The sequence below is a fragment of the Lipophrys pholis genome (genome assembly GCF_963383615.2).
Source record: "Lipophrys pholis genome assembly, chromosome: 5".
Taxonomy (NCBI): Eukaryota; Metazoa; Chordata; class Actinopteri; order Blenniiformes; family Blenniidae; genus Lipophrys; species Lipophrys pholis.
In genome coordinates, this window is record NC_137628.1 from 3,616,284 (window position 1) to 3,641,335 (window position 25,052).

Sequence of the window (25,052 nt, forward strand, 5' to 3'; positions counted from 1 at the left end):
ATCAAACACATGTTCCATTAATAGGAAGCATAAAAATTGAAACACGTTTAGACTGAGGGCGCGTGTGTAAGTCAAAAATAGTCTATTTACATTAAAATCACAGAAAAGGACACATTCTTCCATCTTAATCTGCTCAACCAACCTCTCTGTTGCCTCGTTATTAGTTTCTCAATGCAATTTAATCCTCTTCTTTGCGTTTCTTCCAACACCTGATATTCATAGTCGGCTGGTTACTGTTCCTGTGGTGCCATGGAGGAGGAGGGGGTGGTCAGAGCAGTAACGGTGGGAGGTTCAGCCACAGTTATGACCGTGGTTACCATGGAGGCTGCCGTGGAGGTTAAAGCGACGGGTTTGCTTCCCAGGCAAGTGGAGGAAAATTGATAAAGAGAGGCGGAGGAGCGGCGCAAGTCTGCTGCAGAGGGCGAACTCATCGAGACCAAAGGGTGAGGAGAGATCTTCAGCGGACGAGGAGGATGAGGACGAGCACAAAGGGGACATAAAAAAAAAGAACCATGGTGTTAAAATAATGCTCAATGGGGTTCACTTATATAATTAATTTTCCACTGATTGAACCATTATAACATGTTCTAACATCAAACTTGATGCCACTTTCAAGGATCTTTTGTCTGCGACGGCCCAAAATTGCACAATTTGAAAAACTGTTTACGAGACCTCAACACCAGGTCTGCGCCGTATCACAGTTTTAACTGTCACTTTCTGTTTATTATTTACTTTAATTCACCAAGCTCTCTTTTTCAGCGAGATTGATTTTTCTTCCTTCATGTCAATAATTCATAAAAGATGTATTTGTTCCTGACACATAGGACTAAGAAACATCATGTCTGAAGGGCAAAAACTCTCCTAAGCGAACTCTCTTATGAAAGCTGGAGATCCGTGCATCAATATTTGAGTTCGAGGACTCTTCATATGCTCATGCCCTGCGACTTATACGGAGGAACTTGTAGTTGTGGTAACCTTGAACCAGCTGGAGTAGCGATGGGAGAAGCACTCTGTCAGAATAATGCAACTCACTGCATTGCACAGGTGATCTAATAGGACACGGTGAAGCACCACGCAGCAGCCACTGAATAAAAGCTTTTTCCCTCTCGGAACGCCCTCCTCCAAACCTAACCTCATTATCTTCTACTCAAGCTTTCACAATCTGCCTCATCAATGCTCCCACGGTGGCATTAATTCACCATCCTTCCTCAATTAGCTGCTCTTACACACACACTTACATCTGCCTCTTGATTAAAACTGAAGTGACTCACCGATTATGTGACCAGCTGTACACCTGTGTGATTAATGTGTCATTGAAGGAATTTGCTTTTAGCTGAGCAAAACCTTGGATGTTATTAAAGTAATAATGGGCCAAAAAGTACGGTAATGCATGACTTTGTGCACACTTAAACATACTTTAAATTGTTTTATGATTATTCCTCAGCTCTAAAAGATGTCAATTTCCCAACGGAGATGAATAAAGTATCTCTCTATCAATCTATTTATCTATTTCAAGGGTCTCCACATTGTCTTCCTGTAATAAAATGTGTTTTAGCATATAAATTTGCTGATATCCCGATCACAGTCTGCATAGAGACTGGCAACGTGCCAAAATCTCTTCAACTGACTTCTAAAACTAAAAACATAAAGACATTGATGCAGAACCACTTTTTTTTTTTCAGGCAAAGTACACATTTAAACATCGAGGGTGTAAACTGAAACAAAATAATGAAACGCATAAATCAAACTGACACGGTTGTCACAACACAGAGCTTATTTCATTTCCACTGATCAAAAAAATTTCAATTTAATCACCAACTTGGAAACAAGCTGCCGAGAAGCATGAAAAAAGAGATTCAGCAGTCTGTTCGGCACTCGTTGAGGAGGCAGCAGCCACAAGTAACCATGAAACCCAACATTACGAGAGAAAGTAAAATGTTGGGGCTAAACTTTAAGGATGCTGTCACGTTGTCCATGTTTTCAGTCCTCGATCCTCAATCCCAAATTTGATCCTAAAGCACCACTACAGCTGGATATTGTAAAAACACAATATCATCGGTGACAGTTGATGAAATTCACATTAGTTAACAGCAGTTTTAACCTCTGGACCGGTGACTTTTGGTGATTTAATGAACAATTGCTTGAATAGAAATCCAAGTTTAAATTCCCTCCACACATACAGATTACCTGGCTGCTCTGGGGCCCTTGGTAAACTTGGTCGCGATGTGAAAGCAGGATGCACTCGTTTGCTGTAGTTTTCTCACTGCGTGCGGCGTTGGGGTCACCGTCGTCCACACCGCTAGTGGAGCACCTCAAAGTGCTTATGCACAGAACCTGCAGGGCACATTCAGATCGTCTATGAAGGCTTTAGCTCCATACCAAAAATTAAACACAAATTCAAGGTCCACAAACAGAATGACGTTTTTTTAAGTGTTCAAAAATAAATAAATACAAGACAGACATTTACATCAATCAGCCATAGCATCGAGTAAATAACACCAATAGGGTGAAGAGCGAAGGCTGACCCATGAGGTCCACGTGGAGCCTCCATGACTCAAAGTGCTGCAGAAGTTAATGCTTGTTCTTTTGGAGCGGTAGGAGATCATACTGTGTATTGCAGTGTGTTGCATAGACCAGTCAGACTCTATGCAATCATCCACCCATCCATCTTCTCTACCAGTCAATCCAGGATAGAGGGTCACTGAAGCAAATCCCAGTGAACTGATGGTACAACCACCAGTCCATCACAGGTCAAACACATAGAGACATATAACCACATACTCTTACACTCACAAACCTTCAGGTTATTTTAGGGTTGCCAATTAATTGCCCTCATATGCATGTTTTCAGACTGTGGGAGCAAACTTGGGTACTGGGGGAAATCATTCAATCATCTGTGAGCAAAACATTGATATAGGTTCAACATCACAGCTTAAGATCTGCTACCAATATCTTAGTTGCTATTATCATTACACACCACTTTCATGGAGTCCATGGCTTTATGGGTTCCGGTTAGTTTGCCTGATCACTTGTACATAAAGCTACTCATATGGCCATATTGTGGTGGCTGATTGATGCATGCGACTTTAACTCACACCTCAAGCATTCAAAACCACTACCCACTATATTAGCCAGGCAGTCATTATCACAATCAGTCTTCTGCCTGTGACATTTTCTTCAGGTCTGGTAAAACGTATGAAGCCGAGGGATCTCCTGCCTACTTTTCTGACGCTCTGCTTGAAGTTGTCCGACAAGAAGCCGTAGAGCAGCGGGTTGGCACAGGAGTTGGCGTAGGACAGTATGACTGCGAAGAAGTAGATGCCGGCGGTGACGCTGGACTCCGGGATGATGACCACCAGATTGACCATGTTGATGATGAAGAATGGCAGCCAGCAGAGCACGAACACCACCACAAACACCACCACCATGCGCGTCACTTTACGCTCCGACCGCCGACGTTTCGTGAAGCCAGCCCGCGCCCCGGAAGACTTTACCTGCTCGAGAAAGCACCCAACATAGCATAGGGATGATAGTGGTCACAGGGATGGTAAAAGGATCATTTTAAGGGAGAATTTGAATCATTACACGCACACGTTCACATGCACACACATATTTGTACAGTATAAAGGGCTGCTTATTGCCTGACCCGAACAACAACCTCCGCCCACCACGACCACAATCCTCAAACCACATCTTAATCCTTACATACATGAATAATATTATAGGGGTCAAACATTTCAGTCCCAACAATGTGCTTTTTAGTATTGGACCTCACAACGACAGTAAAGTAATGACACTCACACATTGTGGTTTTATGTCTTCAGAGAAATTTGCTTTGATGTTAATGTTTTCTTTTAAAGACTTACTCTAAACTCTGTCGTAAACTACCACACATAGTCATGTATTTCTCACTTTAGTTGACTTTACATTCATTTCTTGCAGATCTAAATGTAAGCGCTATTGGGCTTTTGAAGTGGTCTTCCTCTAAAATTGAATTAAAACCCACATGTGAGACAAAACACACGTAAGCACACCGAGGCCGTACCTTAATGACGATAAGAAGGTAACAGAGGCAGATGATGAGCAGCGGTCCAAAGAAGCCCACAATGGCCGTGTAGAGAATGAAGGCGGTTGACCACAAATTGTTCGGCTCCGGCCAGATCATATTACAGGAGTTGAATTTATCCTAAAGACAAATAAATCAAACTGAAACATCCATGAAAAAAATGGCTATATATATATATATGATTTGCTTGTTTGTTGACTTTATTTGACGTGCGTTGTGTTTCAAAGACATTTCCTCTTGATATGGAGAAAATGGAAGAAAAAACCCCACTTAAATTTAACGTCTTCACGTCACAATGCCATTTTTGTGTTATTATCAAACGACCGGCCTTCACAGGAAAAAAAAAGAGGCACAGGTTCATTCTATTCTTCCATTTCTGTCTGTTAGAAAATCTGTGCTGTGTATATAACTGCGTTGCATTTCTTACACTGCACATTTGATAAACCCCGAACTGGAATAACGTCAGTTTTCACGCCAGCAAACAATTCTTTCAGTCAAAGCCTATTCAGGTCCAAGTGTGAATAACACAACATGTTGGAGGAACAACACAATCAAATACTTTATTGATCATGTTCCCTGGCTGAATAGTAGAGGACATAAGCTGCCAACACAACAGAAACACATCAGGCTGGTAAATGGTGAACAGGGTTCTACACTTTTTCACTTGCATTTACACAACTGCTTACTCTGCGGTTCACAGAGTTGCTAACCTTGTCTATGTGTACAGTCACTTTGTCGCAGCTCTATTTGCTTCTGAGGGGGCAAGTTTAAAAGTATTAATCGGATGTTCTTTAATAGGAACGTGGCCAAGAGCTCATGTATTCAATGCATGCATGTATTCACTGGACCAAACTACACAATCTTTAATAATAAGCATACTTAACAAGTGCTTAAAGCTGCAGAGTAACGTGAACAACAAGATAATAACAACATCAGCAACTATATAACTGTTTTGTAGAACATTTGTCTCTTTTGGTTCCAATTACAAACACTTTTAATAAATAGCGTAGTGCATGTCAAACTCAATGTTGGCAACATGCGGCCCAGTTTGATCTCAATAGGAGCAGCAAGATGCTTGACGACATCAATAACTTATTAATAAAGATAGGTCCAGATTTTCAGAGAAACCTCACATTTAGTATCTAATCTCGTTTGAATGGGATGAACTTTTGTAGGAATTATAATTGCATTCAAAAAATTCTATTTACTTTGTTTCTCTCCAGGATATTGCACAATTACTGCAGCATGTATATTTTCACAAACTGTCCCTCACATAATGACTTTATTTTATGTTATGTTATGTTATGTTATTTACTGCTACATTGAGTCATTGCTGCCATCTACTGTTGTGCCATCTACCGCCGGTCACGGCGGATGGCCGCCCTTCCAGAGTCTAGGGTCCGCCCCACGGTTTCTTCCTGAAGAGGGAGTTCTTATGAACTTTTCTCCATTCGAGGGAGTTTTTCCTAGCCACTGTTGCTTGTTACATCTGCTTGCTTTGGAAAGGTTTAGTTGGGTTCTGTTGTACTCTATCATTGTAAGAGCGCTTTGAGATGTTTGTTGATGTGATTTAGCGCTTTACAAATAAAATTGAATTGAATTGAATTGAATTGTTCTGGGTCTCAGTGGACAAATGGACAATAGAGGACGATGATGTCTTTGTTGTCATTTTGACACAAATGAGATTAGACCCTGTGAGGTGTCAGTTTCATATATTTAACACCTGTGATGTGGAGCTAAGTAAAGGTTGTTGTTAGTATTTTCATTTTATTGGCTTGCCAAGGATGAAAAACACATTCAATAATGAAATGAAACAGGCTAGTTTTCACTGTCATGATTACATCCAGGAAAACGCAGATCTCCTGTTTTGACAGTAGTAATTGGGATTAAAACCTTGTTAACAGGAACTGCACTGAAGCTGTTGTGTTATTTCTTTTAAACACTGTCTGCACCTCCAAATGTTTTGTTTCAAATAAATTAACATGCCAATGATCTGCTGACCCACTAACAAACATGATAAATTAAAATTCTACATGAATACTTTCACAGAACATGACTCGACTATATCATGTTTGTTACATAAAGCATGTGTGCAGTTATAATTACAACACATTCATAACTTGACTGAGGGTTTCATCCTCCCCCGATCTGCTTCACACAGCTGGACTGACTGGAGATCAGTGGAAGCAAAAAAGAGATGAAACACAACTTCAGAGAGCAACTACTTTAGAAAACTTCATTTCATACTGTAAAAATGACCAGACAGCATTTTATTGTTTTCATTACGTCATATGAATCTCCTGTATGAACGCAGCAGTCATACAAACAGTTCAGCTACCAAAAATCATTTAAATCAAAAGAATGTTAGATCATTGTCAGTAAACATAAAACTTTAATTTCATACCATTAAATAAGATTTATACAGTATACTGTATATCTTTAAATTCAATCATCTAATTTTTATACACTTGCACTTTATAATTACAATGTTATTTTTTTAAGCTGTCTTTTATTCGGGGCTAACTATTTACACTACATACATGTTTAGACAGAAGTTAAGTTTCTGCTTTTTCTTCCAGCCAGTTTGTTCATTGAAAACTATTCAATGAGCAACTTGTGTTTATTTAGGTATTTATGTGATTCTGTGAAAATTGTTGATACTTCATGAATTACCACATAAATGTAATGAAAGGATAATTGAAAGTGTCTTCACTGTGATATTTAATCATTGTAAGAAGAAACATGAGAGTCATATTTGAGTTATTGTGGTTTATACTGGTTGAATATATTCAAAACGTTTATACAAGCGTTACTGTTTTGGAATAGAATGTTGATTGACCATTACTTAATTGCAATTATTATAATGAATTAAATCGAATTGAATTATTAGAGATACTCCAAAATATTCTCAATTCTACCCGTTATTGAAGTTAATTCCAAGTAACTCATCTCCTGACAGCCCTCCATGGATGGATGGATGGATGGATGGTTGAAATACCTGCACATCAGAGAAGATGACCACCGGCAGCACGACCACAAAAGACACGCCCCACACGGCTGCGCTCACCACCTTGGCCACGCGCGGGTGCCTCCACCTGGTGCTGCGTATGGGATGAACCACGGCCAGGTACCGGTCGATAGACATGACCGTGAGGCAGAAGATGGACGTGAACTGGTTCATGGAGTCCGCGGTCATGACCACGCGGCACAGGAAAGAGCCGAAGGGCCAGTAAGAGAGCACGTTCTGCGTGGTGAGGAAAGGGAGGCCGATGATGTAGAGCTCGTCCGCCACGGCCAGGTTCAGGATGTAGATGTTGGTGACAGTCTTCATTTTGGCGTAGCGCAGCACCACGTAGATGGCCAAAGTGTTGCCGATCAGACCCACCACGAAGACGGTGAGGGAGATGACCGCCGTCAGCAGAGTGCTGCTGCCCTCGAAGGGGACACTCTGCGTGGACGTGTTGGAGATGTTGAAGAGTTGAGGGTAGGAGAAGAGGAAGGATGGAGGAGAGGCTCCGGAGGAGTTCAGGTCGGATGAAAGGGGATACCAGTAGTTCTGGTCCAGGGGCTCCATTGTCAGAAATCTCAATTGAAGAATCACAAAATAAACATTCGCCCCCTTAAGGGCGATTGAGATAAAAGTCTTGACTTCTTGCTCGTTGCGCAGCCACGCTCACTTAGGAAGAAAACTCAGAGAAGAACCAACCACGCTGGTGAGCGTCACCTTTGTATGATATCTGTGTGCACAGGAAAACGTGAGAGACACAAAGCACCAACCTGTTCGTCGTGACCACAGAAGAACTGAATTTGTGTGGCTCTTTTGCGCACCGCGCGCCACGATCCAAGTGAGTGTTTCCCATGTAGCCTACATTGTCGCTCCGACAGTTGTGAAGCTGTGCCGGTAGTTGAGCTCGACCGGTCACTGAGTCACCTTTCTTCTTGAGATGGGTTACCTCATGTTATCCAACAACCACATACTGCAAAACTCATCCCGTATGTCCCGAGTCAAGTGTCGAACGGCACCACCGCTTTTACGCACGCGAGAGATCTGCGTTACATCCACTGTATTAATGGTTGTGCTATTAATTTCCATATACAGGAACTAAAATACTGTTTGTGATCGAGGTGTACAGCTATTCAATGACACGTGTTGTACTCCGAATACAGCGCAAAGGTGCTGATCACACAGAGAAGAAAAAAATCGGGCTTTCTTTGGTGAGGGCTGGAAAAGTCTCTGTAAACAAATTAACAGATACAGATCCTAAAGCACTTTACATTCTTAATTTAGTAATCCGATAATCCAATAAATCCAATATTGATAGAAAGTTGAGTTTAAGCGCAAAGATCTTTCGCTGTCCGTGGTGCTGAGCGGAATGGGACGGCTGCAAGCACATCCTGCGTTTCCTCTTCAACTTTCTGCCGACAAGGCTCTGCTGTTTCTTTAATATGATGATAGAGAGAGAGGGGGGGGGGGGGGGGGGGGGGGGGGGGTGAGAGAGAGGGAGAAAGCGGGAAGAGAGAGAGGGGGAGAGAGGGGGAGGGAGGGAGAGAGGGAGCATGTGCTGTTCTACTTCAACATATTTTGAGCTCACAGTGTTTTGTTCCAGTGCCTAATAATCCTGTGGTTTAATTTTATTCTTTACAAGTTAACTTTGAATTAGTTGTGACTGATTGGATGAGACACTTTCTATGAACTGTGATATTCACCATCAGCGGGTCCCTTAGCTGCATCGATCATAGCTGTTTCAAATGTCCTCAATAACACAAAGAACAGCTACCGCTGGCTCTCTAAAAAATACCCCAAGAGATGAGCCCTTCTCACAGATCGTAGACCACATTGCTCTACAAAATCCCAATACCCCCCCCCCCCCCCCCCCCCCCCCCCCCAAGTGTGATATGATTTTCATACAGTTACAACATTTTTATTGGTTGACAGCAATGAAAAGAAAAACAATGCATTTTCCCCACACAATAGTTCCTTGTTCCGGCTATATTTCCACAACAGATTCAGCTTCTTTGAATAATTTAAACAAGCTGCAACATCTGCGTTAAATATGCTTGGCATGAAAAAACCCACTATGTGATCAGGCTTAAACGTAATACTGTAGAATATGAATATACCTCTCATATGTTTCCACATTTGATTGCAGAACATTAGACTGAAGCATTTCTTTCTATTGATAGATATGACTTGAAGACATTTTTTTCTTTCACCACAACATGTATAGTAACACATCTTTCTTGCAAATGTGTTTTTTTTATTTTTCTTAAAACAAATATTTATATAAGCATTGTTTTAGGTCTGAGATGTGTTAATTGAGCAACATAAATATTTGATTTCTAGATTGCTTGGAGCGTCTCTCCACTCACTCTCCATACATCCATGCATGTCATTAACATTAGAATCCTGGTTTAATAAGAGCCTACATGAAGCATGCTAAACTTCAGTTTCACGCCCATATCACAACATCAGGCACACACAGGTGTATTCAAATGAGGGTTTTGTGTCCTGTAGCTCCTGTTTACACGAGAACAATCTGCTGGAAACTGTTCAGTCTCCATGTTTGCTTGCTTGTATTTGGACGGAGGGAAATCAGATGAAAGGATGAGTCTCCATAACCACAAAACTGTTCATGAAGACAAACATGATAAACTGATATCGTTCAGTCCTTTAACATATCAGGATCTATAGCTCTTGCTCTCTCTCTCTCTCTCTCTATCGCATGTCAACTTGTTTGTGTAGTGCTTTCTGTCTCTCCCTCTCCAATCGGTTTCTCTCTTTCTTCTCCATAATCCCCCCCCCCCCCAGTGCATCAGAAAAGCCCCCATCTCTCAGTCCAATTCTGCAGAGATGTTTCCTCTCCAGCCTCATCTTTACTTGCTCCTGTTGGAGTTTTTCTCCGAAGTGCCACGACGTGACATGGCATCATTGTGTGCCAATAATTTCAGTTTGTCGGATGGCAATGCATTGAACCAAAGAGTGTATACAAGTGTTTATATTAAGCTCATTATGTTTTTTTGTTTGTCAGTGAGTCAAGTGGCAGAACAGATTGAGAAGTTACTTTTCAACCTGATTAACGCTGACCATCTGTCAGATGCTCACTGTAGTCCCGACTTGATTCGGGTGGATTTCCTAAAGATAGACGAAAAACACATTAACAAAGTAAACATTTTTTTCTTTTCCGTTTCTTCCCACAGGCTGCAGAACCTGAAGGGGAGCATCACCGTTTTTATTTTTTTTTAAAAAACCAAACAAACAAAACACTGGGGTATCAGAGTTCCCGTTGAGAGGTGGGCATGACAAAACGCTGAATGCGGATTGAAGAAGACACAGGAAAACCTCAGAAATTGGGTCAAAGAATGGCTCTCGCAATGAGAGCAATGAAGAAATGAAGCAGCCAGTCCTGAAACTAACACAGACAACCTCAGTGAACATCAACTCAGATTCAGCTGACAGCTCCATGCACACACAAACATGTCCAGTAAAACAAAAATAACAAAAAACACCTCAGATGCTGCTTTACATGCTGATGGGCAATATGAATACTCCTCAATAAATACTTAGGTTACATATCAGGCACAACTGGTCACCAAGTCATGTGGCGTCCTTAAACAAACTCAACTAGCTGAAGATAAAACAGATCAAATAATTCAACACATTGTTCAGGCCAGAGAAGGACAGCGGGGTAGGGAAGGTAGGAAATTGGCTCGGGTGCTTAGAAATGCCCTTGTTCATCTATACAATCTCTAAATCTCATAAAGGGATGACACAATGCATTGTTTGATCATAAAATCAAAACAGCAATAGTTCTAAAGTTCTATTCTAAAGAAACAATTGGAACACTCTAATGTACCAACAACTATACACCCCAGTAACGCTGCTCTGGTATCACAAGGTTTCTTGTTGCCATCGATGCTTTTACTCCTGCTTCGACCACACCGAGTAATTGAGTTCATAAAAATTCTCATGTCAATACTCAACATCTTGAATTGTCCATTAAAGCGTTCCCTCAGTTTAATGGAAACGTCCGCTTCTTGTCTACATGCTATACATTCCAGCCATCCTGTCACTGAGTGCTGGTCATGACTGACAGTTTCTATAAGCATGTCACAGTGTGTATTATTATTTTAGTATAGGATGGAAATGAATTCATACATATTTCTGTGACTCATTTAGAGTTTTAGAAAATATATTATTGGGACCAATACCACAAGTTCTGCATCACCAGAGTTTCTAAAATGCTGAAAACATAGATTATTTTCAGATTTTTCTCAGACCTGTGTCAGTAGAAATCTGTGGACTAGATGCATTAAGGGGTCTACCCTGTAGACCAGACCACACTTTAAACACTGGCCAGCAGCCAAATTACTGATTAAGATCAACTCCTCTCAGAACAGGAAAGAAGAAATGTGAAATACGGTCAAGTTGAGATTTGCTTGTTTGTGAGGAGTACACACCCCGGCCTTCTTCCTGCCTGATTATTTTTACTGCGGCATGGAGTTATACTGTATGTAGTGATTAAAGATGCCTCCTCAGCAGACCAGACAAAACTAAAGCAAGTCTGAGTGGACTTCACCTCTACAGCGCAGTAATCCAAACTGCTTGATGCTGTTAGTGCGGTTCAACCGTTCACACGCACGCACGCACGCACGCACGCACGCACGCACGCACGCACGCACGCACGCACGCACGCACACACCATTGGCGACAGCTGCCGCCAGCACACTCTTCCTTCATTGGGGCCAATTCTGGGTTCAGATTCTCAAACAGACTCATGGGATTAACTTTTAAAGTAAAGCACTTTTTGGTTGGATTACATGTTTCCTGAGGCTCTTGAATTTTCTGAAGCACAGTATATTCACAGAGAGATAAATCATCACAAAACTGTGGAAATAAATCTGTCAGGTGGACGTTATTAGAAAGGAGGAAAGATGCCCGAAAGCAGGGGTGTCAAACATGAGGCCCGTAAGCCCAAACCGGCCCACAAGAGGCTCCAATCATGCCCGCCAACCCACCAAGCAAAGAAAACAATGATTTTCTTTCTATTTAATACGCTTCTTGGCAGACAAAACACAACAATCAGACCCAAGCTGAGATATGCCATGAGCGATAGCTACCTCGTTGCTCTCAAACCAGCCTCAGAGTCGTGCTGTCAGCCTGAGTTTGTAAAAACCTGCATAATGCAGCAGCGATAGGAGTGTATTCTGCACCAGAAGGTTTAATTGAAATTGATTCACAAGACAGAAATACTTTAAAGTTTAGATTGCAAGGTTATTATGACACTATTTTATTGGTTCGTCTAAGTCAACATGAAATTGAGCTGAACTAACATCGGTTTGACCCCCCCTGGTTTAAAGGCTTGAGGGAGTCTGACTACTCAGCGTATTGTTTTAAGCACATGTTCGTCTGTGATCCCAGTAGGAAATAAAAGGTATTATTATTCAAGCATGTGAGGCTGCAGGCTGACTGCTCAGGTTTTCAAACAGTTTTGTCTCAAACACATTTGTTGTAATATGAGAAACTTTTTCGGTCACCTGGGAATAATACACTTTATTAAACATCAACATCGCCATCACAGTGTTTTACGGAACACAAAGGCAAATAGGTTTTTGTCAAAAAATATAATAAAATGTTTCCTGAAACTGCCCCTTGCTCCTCAGTGACATGAGGGTTTTCAGCAGGTGAAGATGAGTAATTTCCCAAAATGGAACTTTTCAGGACACTTGTATGTATAATTTATGATTTAACATATACTTGTAATTAAAGTTTTAGATTAGATTTTTTTTTTGTTTTCGCGAGCGTAATGTTTCTAAAATGAGGAACATGTTGACTCAGTGTGATTCAGAGAAATGAGTCCATTCATTCGTTACTTCCCGAGTCGACTATTGTAATGACCTATTATGAGATTTTCCCATTGATTGCTTAAGAAATCTTCATTTCATTCAAAATGCTGCGGTGAGAGTCCTGACAGGAACTGCAGAAGAGATCACATCACTCCAAAATGGCTTCCGGTTTCATTCCTGCATGCCACTATCATTTTGTCTTTGACCTATAGTCTCTCTCTCTCTCTCTCTCTCTCTCTCTCTCTCTCTCTCTGTTTTTGTGATGAAGTCAAAAATTTGAATTAAAACATTCAAAGGAGATGGCGTGCTTCACTTAAAGCTGAGTTTGTACCTGAACTCCAATAATTTTTCATGTAAAGAAATTGAGATAATTCAGTCTGTACATGCTTTTCAAAGGCCTTTCTCTGAATACAATTATTCCTATGTTTCATACCATAAGCTAAATGCCTGTGTATCTACAATATCTGTAAATGTCAGTCACTTTAAAAAAAACATCAACTCACAGATTTCCACTTGTTGGTGTCTTTCTTCCTGAATACACCCGCACAAAGGGGAAGTACTGAGTAGCAGCAGACAATCCCGATACATCACAATGTTTACACGCCTCTGTGAGCATAACGTTCATCCTTGACTTCCACTGCATCTCCCAAGCTTTCCTCACTTCTCTGCAGGGAGCATCACTGCAGGAAGAGGAAGGCCGTACCCCGTCTCTCCTAAATAACTAACGCCCCCACAACCTCACACGTTTATAGGTGCCCAGCCTTTGGTTCATATGAGCGTGTCTCTTGGGTAAAGATGGAAGAGTTTGTGTCTATCTATACAAGAATCCCCTGGAGCGAAGCTATCACACCGCCCAAAGGCTGACCTTAGCAGCCTGTCAGAGAACATCACCGTCCTGTGGGCTGCGTGTAACTAACATTTTAAAAAGCTGGATAATGTGGCTGCGGTGGTCTCCTTTTAAAATATTGCCAGTTATATACAAGATAAGGAAAACATGCTGCTGCTGAACAATGGAAACATAAAACAGTTATGAGTTAAATGAAGAACTTTAAATTAAAACATAAACTAAAAAATACAAAACGGCTCTTTACAAATGACCTTAGGAGAATTGTATTCAAAATATGTCCAATTCTGATATGGTGATGCAACATAATACATTTGTACATTAATCTGGGCATAGGAAATATTACTTTTGTAAATAAATGCAACAACAGAGTCCAACTTTCTTTATGCTGTTAAACAGAGCTTCAATGTTTGTAAAATGTTTTCTAACTGATGAGGCTCAAAAGGATCTGAGGGATTGGAAGCCAAAACCAGAAATGCCTTCTCAACAAGAACTTAGAGACTTTTGCTTCAGATTAAAGACTCTAAACATAAAGCGAGTAATCATACAGTTCTAGGTGGTTGTAAAAGCAAAGCAATTTATAGTATCAGTTAACCTCAAATGCATGCTTTTGGACACACGCACGCACGCACGCACGCACGCACGCACGCACGCACGCACGCGCACGCACACACACATACACACCCTTTCCACCGCTCGGTAAGCTGAGAGAAGACACAAACCTGCAGATTCAGCTGATGATTTTGAAGCCATCAGTTCCAATGATCTTTTCATGAATTGTTTTTTGAAACAGTTATAATTGGAATACAGTCTTTATTTTTAAGCGTGGGTGTATTCTCATTATGTTTTAGTGATGATTCAATTTATATTGGTATCGTTTTTTTGTTTTATAAATAATTCATTAACACTATAATGTCCTCTAAAGCTTTAAAAAGGTACATTTCCACTGTGACCATGTTGCAGTGTTAAAGACTGTCATTCTAAATATTGGAGCACTTGAATCCCCCCTCCCCTGACAGCTGCTGTCAAATTTCCTTTGAGGATCACACCAAGTCAACAACAGTTGACCTCCGTAGTCTAATGCAATATTTATTTAGTCCTACATGCATTTGCCACAATTCAGCGTTCAGTGTCTAAGTGTCCTCGAAATGAAAGCATCTGACGGTTTCACCTCTGTGATTGAAGTCAACCAGCTGCAGGAACGTGCAACAATCAACGCTGAGTAATTTCAACCTGGGTGAAGAGAAGACATTTAATGAACAGGTTAAAAACAGGCTGAAAAAGCAGATACAACAAAGTACTTAAAGCACACCGCAGTGTGAGGAGCCACTTCATTATATATATTCTTCTGTTTCACTCCTTCCTCCATCCTTCACTTTACCTCTTCAATGAAAACTGAAACCTGTTATATCAGTGGTGATTCAAGAGACTGACAAGAGTTCAGGAACACAAGGGTAGATTTTCTACCACTACAATACGTCTATATTGTAGCAGAAGAATATGGGACATGTTTTTATCTTCTATGTGCATTTGTTACTTTTGTTTGTTTTGTCGCAATGACAACTCTCAATAGAATGAACAAATGTGAGAATGACCTTAAGGCTTGCATTCACACAAGGATGACAGGTTAAGACGTCCATGTGTGCTGAACAGTGTGGTCATTCTGACTAGGGAAATAAATCACTGTAGCTTTTAGAATACATGACTGTAGAGAAAGGAGATAACATATACTGGGTAGGATAACGAAAAATATAATTATCACTCAGAGCAAATGTTAACGTGTTGACACTGATCTTTGCGATGGTGCTTAACTACCAACTGAGCGTGAGACTGACAGCAACACAAAAATATTCTTTCATTCTTATAGACTTATTGTCACTCCACAATATTGGGTATATGAATGGAACAAAAATTAATTTTTTTTAAGTCCTAATAACAATCTGCTGACATCCAGTGTAAAAATAAACACATCAAATAATAAAGTGTCATGGCTCTGCTTAGGGAAGATCATTTCCAGTGAAAAGAATACAGCGTGAGGTGAGGAGAAGACTGCTCTAACATATTCACAAATTTGTAATCCTATTCACTCGTTGCTATCAATAGACGCACATATGCCTACTGCTGGTTTGCGACATATTAATCAAAAAAATACGGCAGAGTACATTATGTTCAGAGGGCATAAGCTTGTATGTATTAACAAAGGAAATGAAATGATCCCAATATGGTGGCTGCAATGGCTTTTTTTGTCGCTGCCGGAAGTCAGGCAGTTGGAGTGGCACATGCTGTATTATTGCAGCGTTGCTGTGACTCATTGTTTCATCTGCGTGGGTCAGCTCAATGACCTCTGCTCACTCAACAAGTTCAGCTGAAGGTACATCAGCGAGAGGAAGATGGACTCAGGATGTGAGTGCTCAGTGCTTCTTGAAAGAAAAAACACTTATGAGCTAATATTAATAAGACAAACATACATACAGCTGTTAAAAAGACAAGCAAATGTTTATTTAAAGCGACCAATGCAACAGGTAATGTTAGTGCAGAGGGTCAAAAGATAAAGGGCTAAAAGCCGACACCCTTATATAATTCATTCAAAATGCTATCAAAATCTCAGTGACTACAGCACCCTCCTACATTCAGCCGCTAGGGGGCGTATCACGCTAGTGGTATCGAGTAGAGCGAGGCCCCAGACAAAGAATAAACCTTCCTGAATGAATGCAACGTCAACTCAACATGCGCGTCTGCTCTATTCTTCACCATAGCTCAACAAGTTGACACGACCAAAACACTGTGGTCCTCTGATCGGAATCCCAGAGGGGCAACAACAAATTTGGGGGCTAAGCTTAACGCCTCCTGCTGGTGTTAATGAAGTATGAACCGTGGATCCCAATTCCCTGTTCAACAACCAGATGTCCAAAGATGACCGCTCTGCATGAGCAAAAGTGGGAAATCCAGCAGCATCTTCGCCAGCTGATCAGCACTGCCAACAGAGACCTGCTTTACAAGCTTGCAGCATTGTTCATAGATGAGGTGGATGAAGATTCGCCGGGTGACGACACGGCCGAAGTGGATCTTTTCGACTTCATTGACGACTACATGAGAAGTAAACAACTGAGGAGTCTGGAGGATCAGGGTATGCCTTGCCTACTCGTGTTTAGTGACCTCATCAATAAACTGCAATCGCTCCAGGAAGCAGGTGGATCAAGCCAGGCGTCTACAGATTAGAAGAGGCTGCTGCATCGGTGTCAGAAACTGAACCAGTAGTAGTAGCATCTGTGATCAGAAACATTCAGTGCTTGCTGATCAAGTTGATGATGATGATGATGATGATGATGATTTTTATTGTCATTATACATTTTCAGTACAACGAAATTACGTCAAGCACAGATGAAAAGAGGACAACACTGGGAGAGGGAGGAGAAAAAAGGAGTCACATTGCAGACAGTTGCTGGGTTGGTAAGGCTGACAGATGTTGCGACATTGTATTCAAGATCCAAGGTGGTCAGATTTCAGATTCTCATTTAAGCTTCAGCAGTTTGTCTCAGCAAATAAACGATGGATTACCTAAAGGCTTTACTGAGGCTGAGATTATTAGAGCAGTGCTCAGAATAATTAAGCCCGGTAACTTTAAATTCATGCTTATCACCAAAGATGGCCTGACAATAACTGAGCTAAAATGTTTTGCCAGGTCGCATCTTCAGGATAAGAACAGTACTTAATTATTGTTGGCGTTGATCAACGCAAAACAGTCTGACAAAAGCCCCGTTTCCACCGCACAAAAGGTGCAGGGATGGAACGGAGCAGTACGGAGCGTTATTTGCAAAGCGTTTTCTCCGCAGAAAGATGACCAACATGAAAGTTGCAGTAAAAAAAACCAAAAAAAAAAACCAGTGCAAAGCTGAATATGGTAACAACAGAATTCATACAGCCGACATATTAAATATTGATAACGTGTGGTAAACCACTGACCAATCAGCAGACGGCTCCTCAAAACCGGACCGGCGCTGTTGTCCTGAGTACCCCAACGGAAGGGTGACCGAAAAGCATCAACCTTTGGAGCGGTTATTTCCGTAAAATCCGCAATTCTTGCGGCGGAAACCCGAACCGTACCGGACCATCCCGTTCCATCCCTGCACGTTTGGTGCAGTGGAAACGGGGCTAAAGTAAGTCCACAGCAGTTTATGTACAGACATGTGGGGTTAAAACAGCAGGTGATGTTTGAATCTTAACAAAGTACTGGGTTCCAGTATGACAGCAAACTGGTACAAGGAGTGTTTCTTCATTCTCCTTACCAAGTAATGAATGAAAAATGTCCCTACATCAGATGAGACCTTAAACCAACCACATCGCAGACATAAATGTTCCTGATGACTTTATGGTAGAAGTCATAACGACATCTTTGAGTGAGGATACAGAGAGGTAGAATCAGTTCGGTTCAGTGCAGCACACCAGTAGTAGGACAGGCAGGGCGCAGATCAGATGGAGGCAGAGGTCCAAGCCAATCGCAGTGCAATACAAGAGCTGACATTACATTAAGTGTCGTCCTTGACGAAGAATATAGAGAAAGTCCTCACAGCAGCAGAGAACACATGTTCCATGCCACCTCAGCCAAGCCAGTAGCAAAAGAAGCAAAAGGAAAGTGTCACCAGTGCGTCTCCCAAGGAGCTGAAAACTGCAAACACTGTTTCCAGTGTGGAAAGGAGGCACACAGAACTGTTGGCTGCTTAAGGAAGTCAGAAAACTGGAGGAGGTTACTGGGGAGGGACCACCAGGGACCAGAGTTAAGGCAAGTCCCTCGTCACAGGAAAGCTGCAACCTGAAGAGAAAACTCAACCTTCCACCAAGTCCTTCAAAAAACACAATGTGCCAAAAGTAAAGTGTGTTGTGGTTGGTGCATGGTAACTTGACGCCTTAATGGGGTAAAACTTCAGATGCTGTTAGACAGAGGGGCACATCTTGGGTGCAGGAAGCCTTGCCAGGATTCACCCTCTGGAGGGCCTGCTCCCAAACCACTCGCTCCTAATCACAGCAGCCAATGGGACAGAGGTACCAGCTTGAGATGACAAGTAACCAACCAGTAAACCAGGAAATAGTCAGTAAAAATGAATGGGAATTGCAGACTTTAATTGTTAAAAATGTCGTTTATTGCCTAGAATGTGTCTATTTATAAAAGAAGTGCTGTAGTAAGAGATTTGTGAGGAAACAACATTTAAGGTCTGCTAATTATTGCTAATGCTAGCGGAGTTGGTTAACATGGAGCAGTGTGTGTGGGAAGTAACCCAAAGTAACTGAGAGAAGCTTAAACTGAATTTGTGTTGCACCTTATTAAGAAAGTTCATGCAGTATGATATTTCTGATGGATTGTGAAAGTTAAAAGCATCTGCTTAACAGATCACAGTTGTCATACCGTAGGTGGCAGGTCAGCCATTTTTATATTAGACAAGAAGTAAAAGAGTTCATAGTTTATGTGATTCAAATGCATTTCATGTTGTTCAAATAGTATTAAGGATTGTGAGAGTGAATGTGTTAATTGTTTTGTATTGAGTGTTTAAAAGTATTGTCAGGATTAAAAGAAGACAAGTTATACAGTTCATTTGTCATGTGGATGTTGTTCAATAGCTTTTTTGGAAACATGTTAGATTAATAGAACGAGAGAAAGTTCAGTTGTCCTAAGAAGGATATCATGGTCATGTTGTGAATGTGACTGAAGAAGATGGGCAGTTTTTATTTTGTTTAAGGATGCCTGAGGCTTGTTGAAGAATAAACCTTCCTGCATGAATGCAACATCAGCTCAATGTGTGTGTCTGCTCTGATCTTCACCACAACTCGACATGTGGAGACGACAACACCAGTGTCCTCTGATCGTAATCCCAGAGGGGAAACATTAGCGTCGCCATTTTGTGCCACACAGAGTCTGACAACTTCATTTAGCAGCCGTATTTTGTCATATCACGTTTACACTTAAAACTCAAATTGAAAAAGAAGCTCAAATTATTTACAAATCGGCAATATTTGAGTTTCTTTATGGCTCAACATTTCTCTGTGATAAACTGACAGAAAGCACAAACATATGAAATTAGTGGAACTATACTGTCTAATTTCAGTTTTTTTATTAATAGGATGAATTCATCTTTGGCAGGATTCTTCTTCTTGTTAATAGCTCCTCCATTCCTCCCTCATATGTGCTCCCCACCCCACCCCCCTTCCTGTAGTCCTACAATAACACAGACAGAGGCCTCGGTAAGTGCTGTTTTCCTGGCGAGGCTGGAGGACCCTCCCCATAACCAAACAGGAGCCAAGCTCATTTTACCTTCGCCCAGCCTGTTCTGGTCCAGTCCCGGCCAGACCAATACAAAATACTTTATTTGATACATGAAGTCCCACAGCTCCGGCAGGCCTTAGAGCCTTTGCAGCGAGCTCAGTGTTACAAATCATGTCCGCAGCACTCAAACTGTGGTTCAGTCCCACAGAAAAAAAAAGACATGCGGCCAAAATCAATTTCCTGATATCATAAAGAACATTTTTCTGATTTTATTATACACGGTGGTATAATTTTAAACTTGTTTTCTAAAAATGATACGGCAGAACCATATTTGAATGTGATGCAACGCAGATAAGCATCTCCAGATGAATGTCAGTACTTCACACTGGGTTTTTTTATCAACACAACTGTATGGTAGGGCAAGTCCACTTTTTACCAAATGCAAGGCTATTCTTGATTGTTATTGTCTGCTTCTATTATGTTTTCGCTAATAGCGGTTGTTTGAAATTCAGAAATATAAACACTACTTGATATTTAAACTCATGTAAAACTACTGTTAAGTTGTTTAAATTGTACAGTAGTTTAAATAATATACTTTTGTCAAAAACAACTTATAGTTTGCTTTTTAAACACATTTAATGGCATTTAACTCGATTTATTTTACTTATATAAAATATTTACATTTACAGATAAACAATAAACTCTATAAAAATTATATTACCATTTGTTTTGTAAAGAATTATTGCTATAAAGCATTGCTATATGTCAAGATATGTAGGCTATAGCAATGCAGCTGAATGTTTTGAATAATGACTCAAAATGTGAAATTATATTTCAGAAAAATTAAGTAGGTAAACAATCTGTGTTAAAGTAGGAATAAAATGATATGCTTGAAAAAAACCAAGTATTCAAAAGGACAAATAAATTACAATAATGTAATTGAAATCATTCCAATGCTAATAGTAACATGACATGTTAAAGCCCTCAGGCTCAGAGTAAAGTTGGAGAACAGTGATATAGATTGTCACTTATTTATTATTATTATCTATATTAGTACTTACCAGTATTATTTTAAGCAAATTCAAGATTAACGGCATCCTCATAATTTCTTTACTTTTCCAAGACAATGTATCTGGACAGTATCAATCTTTGTTGTGTCATTTCTTTTCCTTCTTGTTCACTGAAAGAAAAGACAAAACAAAACAAAACGCCTGATGAAATCTCCTTCACACACTGTCTGCCTTCTCTGTTTCCGCCAGGCAGCACTTCAACTTGAGCTTCAAGAGTATGGAGCCACGACTCAATGCCAGATGACGAAGTATCTAAAGTACCGTTCTCACACACTAAAGGAAAGACCGTCCCTGAAATACACACCATCAAATACAAATGTTATTCTCAAAATATAGACAACTTTATATCAAAATTCTGATCGATAAGATGAGACTATTTAAAGTTAGTAAGAAATCATTATTGAGCTGTTTTCATTAGAATCAGTGATTATATGCCCCACAATTTCAACCACATTTCTATGTCCAAACTCTGTCACTGGTTTCAGATATGGTTCAATGGGCTCCTGTTGAGCTGTGGCAATAACGTAATAATGGCCCATATTATATTAATAACATAAATACCGGCCAATAACGGAAAATAGGTCTAGTGGAAGTCGTAATCATCACATTCACTCACAGAGGATATTATATCGCATACTTTCAGTTATGGTTCATTGTTGGCAAGTCATTACTGTATATATTTGGCTATATTACATTTAAAATGGATACAAATATCACAGTATCATTGGTAACTACACACCTTCCTTCATGTCGCTTTCTACTCTACCTGACCCGCCCAAAAAAAAGGCCTCTTGACAATTCATTTAAATCATGTTTGAACTCCAACAATCACAGCCCACAGTTTGCATTGTCATATTTATGGTGCTTTGCATTCAAAGTCAGACGACAAAAGAAGTTGTTTGCTATGTACCCAGCAGATGCCCCTTCCCATCCACACCATACCAAATCTGGGTGAGAGATGTGGTCTTGCTGACAGGAGGAAACACTGGAGGAGATAGTTTATCAAAGAAACAAGACATCATAGACACGACAACAGAGTAGGAAACGCAGACTGTTGTTCCTGTTTCATTCCAGACACAACAAGCACCACACAGCTTTGTGAAAAGGTGCATTACTTTCTGTTAATAACTGCAACACAAACAGGATAAAACTTCTTATCTCTTTGACATTCTCACCTTCCTCTGCAGTCGCTAAGCTGCAGGCCTGCGAGAGACTGACCCAAACAGCTTCAGTGAAGTCCAGACCAGTGAGCCACTCTTCTCTCAATTGCATGTAGAATATAGAGAAAAGAAGTGATGGGCAACTTTGCAGAAAACCCCACAATGACAGCCTGAGAGCATCCACTACTGGCATAGTCAAACTCTTTCTGAAAACCTGGAGTGCCTGGTTGCTTTCATGACCCGACGTCTTTTTATTAGTGAACTGCTGCGAGCGCAGGTAATCCAAGAGATGATTTGAATCCTGTCCTGAATGACGCACAGGAAGAACTCAGGCGTACGCTGCGAAACATAGCAGTACTTCATATCTGCAGTAAAGTGCTGTCAGTGAGGAAAAGACCAATTAGGATTTATTATGGGACTCTTCTTTTCTTTGCAAGGGCTCATGAAATGGGTTCTTCCCAACTGAGTCAAGTATCCACAATCAGACGTGTGGAGGGGGCACTTATCTTTCAAAAAACGTAAAAAAAAAAAAAAAAAAAAATCAGGTTTGCAAAAGTCATTTAAAAAGTAAAAACTTGTAGGCTATGTGGTGTCAGTTATAAATTTGATTGCGATGAAATGTTACACGTTGGCTTCAGGAGATCAAAGCTGAGTGAGGGATCAAAAAATCTATAGCAGACGGTATTCATACAGAATATCAAGGCCGGTCGAATGATCGACTCAGCTGCTCCTTTTCATCAAGAGGTTGCCACAGCAAGTCAATGAAACCTGCAGTGTATTCGCATACACGTGATTAGTTTTTACACAGGACGCCTGCCACCTGGGATTTCAATCCCAGTTGTAAATAATGTCACAGTAAATGTCTGATTACATATTTTTACTGTTATTGTTGATTTCCTCTGATCTCCTTTGCCCTCCTCTCATCTCCTCCATGAAGTGCCTCTGCCATCCGCTTTGTATGGGACATTTTTTCGCAGTTTCTTTTTAACATATATTCAGAAACGGTCAGCTGAATCATTAACAAAAGTTGGCGCAACCTATTCCTGAACGTTCGGCACGTTTTGATGTGCTTTTTGTGTCTGTGCTCCGAATGGTGTGGGACTAGTGACGCAACACGAAAACAAAATGGAAAAAAACCTATCAAATTAAATGGCCGCCAAGGATAGTAATCTTTGCGCCTTGCCACTAAGGCAGGCACAATAATAATAATAATAATAATAATAATAATAATAATAATAATAATAATAATAATAATAATAATAATAATAATAATAACACCAACAATAATAATAATAATAATAATAATAATTCTCCCAACAATTTCTTAATCTCTGTAACTCCCACCTAACATTTGTGCTTTCTTAAGCCCTTAGATTTTCAGTCATTAATAAATATGAGCATATCTAAACATTTATAAACATTAACAAACGTGGACACATTTGCAAATTTCTGAACACATTTCTTTTTGTGTGCATTTAAAAATAACTATGATGGAGAAAGTTGAATCTGACCTGCAGCTTTTCAGCCAAATTTCTCCTTTCAAACGGTAAATTAGAAGAGATGTGACAGAGTTATTAACACGAGACTCACCGTGTTAATAACTCACGAGACTCACCGCTCGTTGTCTTCAGCGCAACATCTGGTAGAAACACACGAGAACAAACCAGGACGGACTTTAAGCCAATCACTGAGCAGGTCGGGCAATGGGCGATTTAAAAGTCGCCCCAAGTCTCAGACATCAAATGACGCTGATTGGTTTAAATGCATGTCAGTTACTCATACAGTAGTGTTAATCAGTAATTGGTGAGATCGCTACTTGGATTTCTCGGGGCGGCTTTCACCAGGCTGCTCAGTGCTCATAAATACACTGCTGGAGAGAGAGAAATCCAGAAATCCTCTCTTTTATTGAAGATTATCTGTAGAAAATGAAGCGAATACAGTTCAGGGCCCATTGTTAGTTTGTTGGAATAAACATATTTCAACAGTATTACCGTTTCTTTATATATTTTATTTAAAATAAATTCTCCTTTCTCCCAGGGAGCTGCCAGTGGTCCAGAATAAATCCTCTGGTATTCTGATACATCTTTGTGTCCTGATGTGCTTCATATCCATACCATTCTCAAGGACGATATCACAAATCTTTAGGCCATGGTATGTGAAAATAGAATTCCTTAATCTTCTTCTTGCCACTAGCTGGCGCTATATGGCTATGGATGGACATTAGCATATGGATGTGTTCAGGGCCCCCTTGCCCAATCAGACCCCTCCCCTATGCTGGGACTACCTGACTAGACCTGAACATCAAAGCAAACAGTGACAGGCATGTCGAGATGTGGAAAGCTGCGGTTCTACTGCGCAGTACGTGCCAGGCCGGTACAGTATGGTAAAGCAAAACGTACCTAGACTCAACTCTGTCACGAGGTCCCACCAGAGTACGGTTAAAATGTAGGCGGAGTTGTGAATGCTGTGTAACGACGCAGGTATGTGAAGACATGATGTGACAACACAGAAGCTGTGGGCGTCCATTTTCTGTGACACAGATTGCGGAAGTTTCCCTTTCTGAAGAGCAGCATCAATCTCCCGCTGAATCTCCTCTTCTCCTGTTCCGGAGAAGAGCACTTGTGTAAGACAGACATTTCAATAAACCGTGTTAACAAAACAACTAGTGTGTGCAAAGCGGTGTATGTGAACAACAGCAGGAGGGTTTAGGGCAGATGAGCTGTTTAAATATTGCCGCTTGTCCAGAGTGGCCATCATCACTGACCAATCAGCAGACGGCTGCCTTGGAGCTCCTCCTTATGGAACCATACTT

The 25,052-nt window shown here is 40.7% G+C and overlaps 1 protein-coding gene across 1 annotated transcript; it reads right to left on the reverse strand.

Moving 5' to 3' along the window:
- Positions 1-230: 230 nt before the first annotated feature.
- LOC308110441 (somatostatin-like receptor.1) lies at positions 231-7,640 on the reverse strand (the record flags this gene model as incomplete). The annotated part of the gene is made up of 5 exons (XM_080464719.1): positions 231-455; positions 2,188-2,334; positions 3,222-3,494; positions 4,046-4,186; positions 7,065-7,640. The coding sequence occupies 5 exons, from the start codon at positions 7,638-7,640 to the stop codon at positions 231-233; spliced, it is 1,362 nt and encodes a 453-aa protein (XP_080320845.1).
- Positions 7,641-25,052: the final 17,412 nt, after the last annotated feature.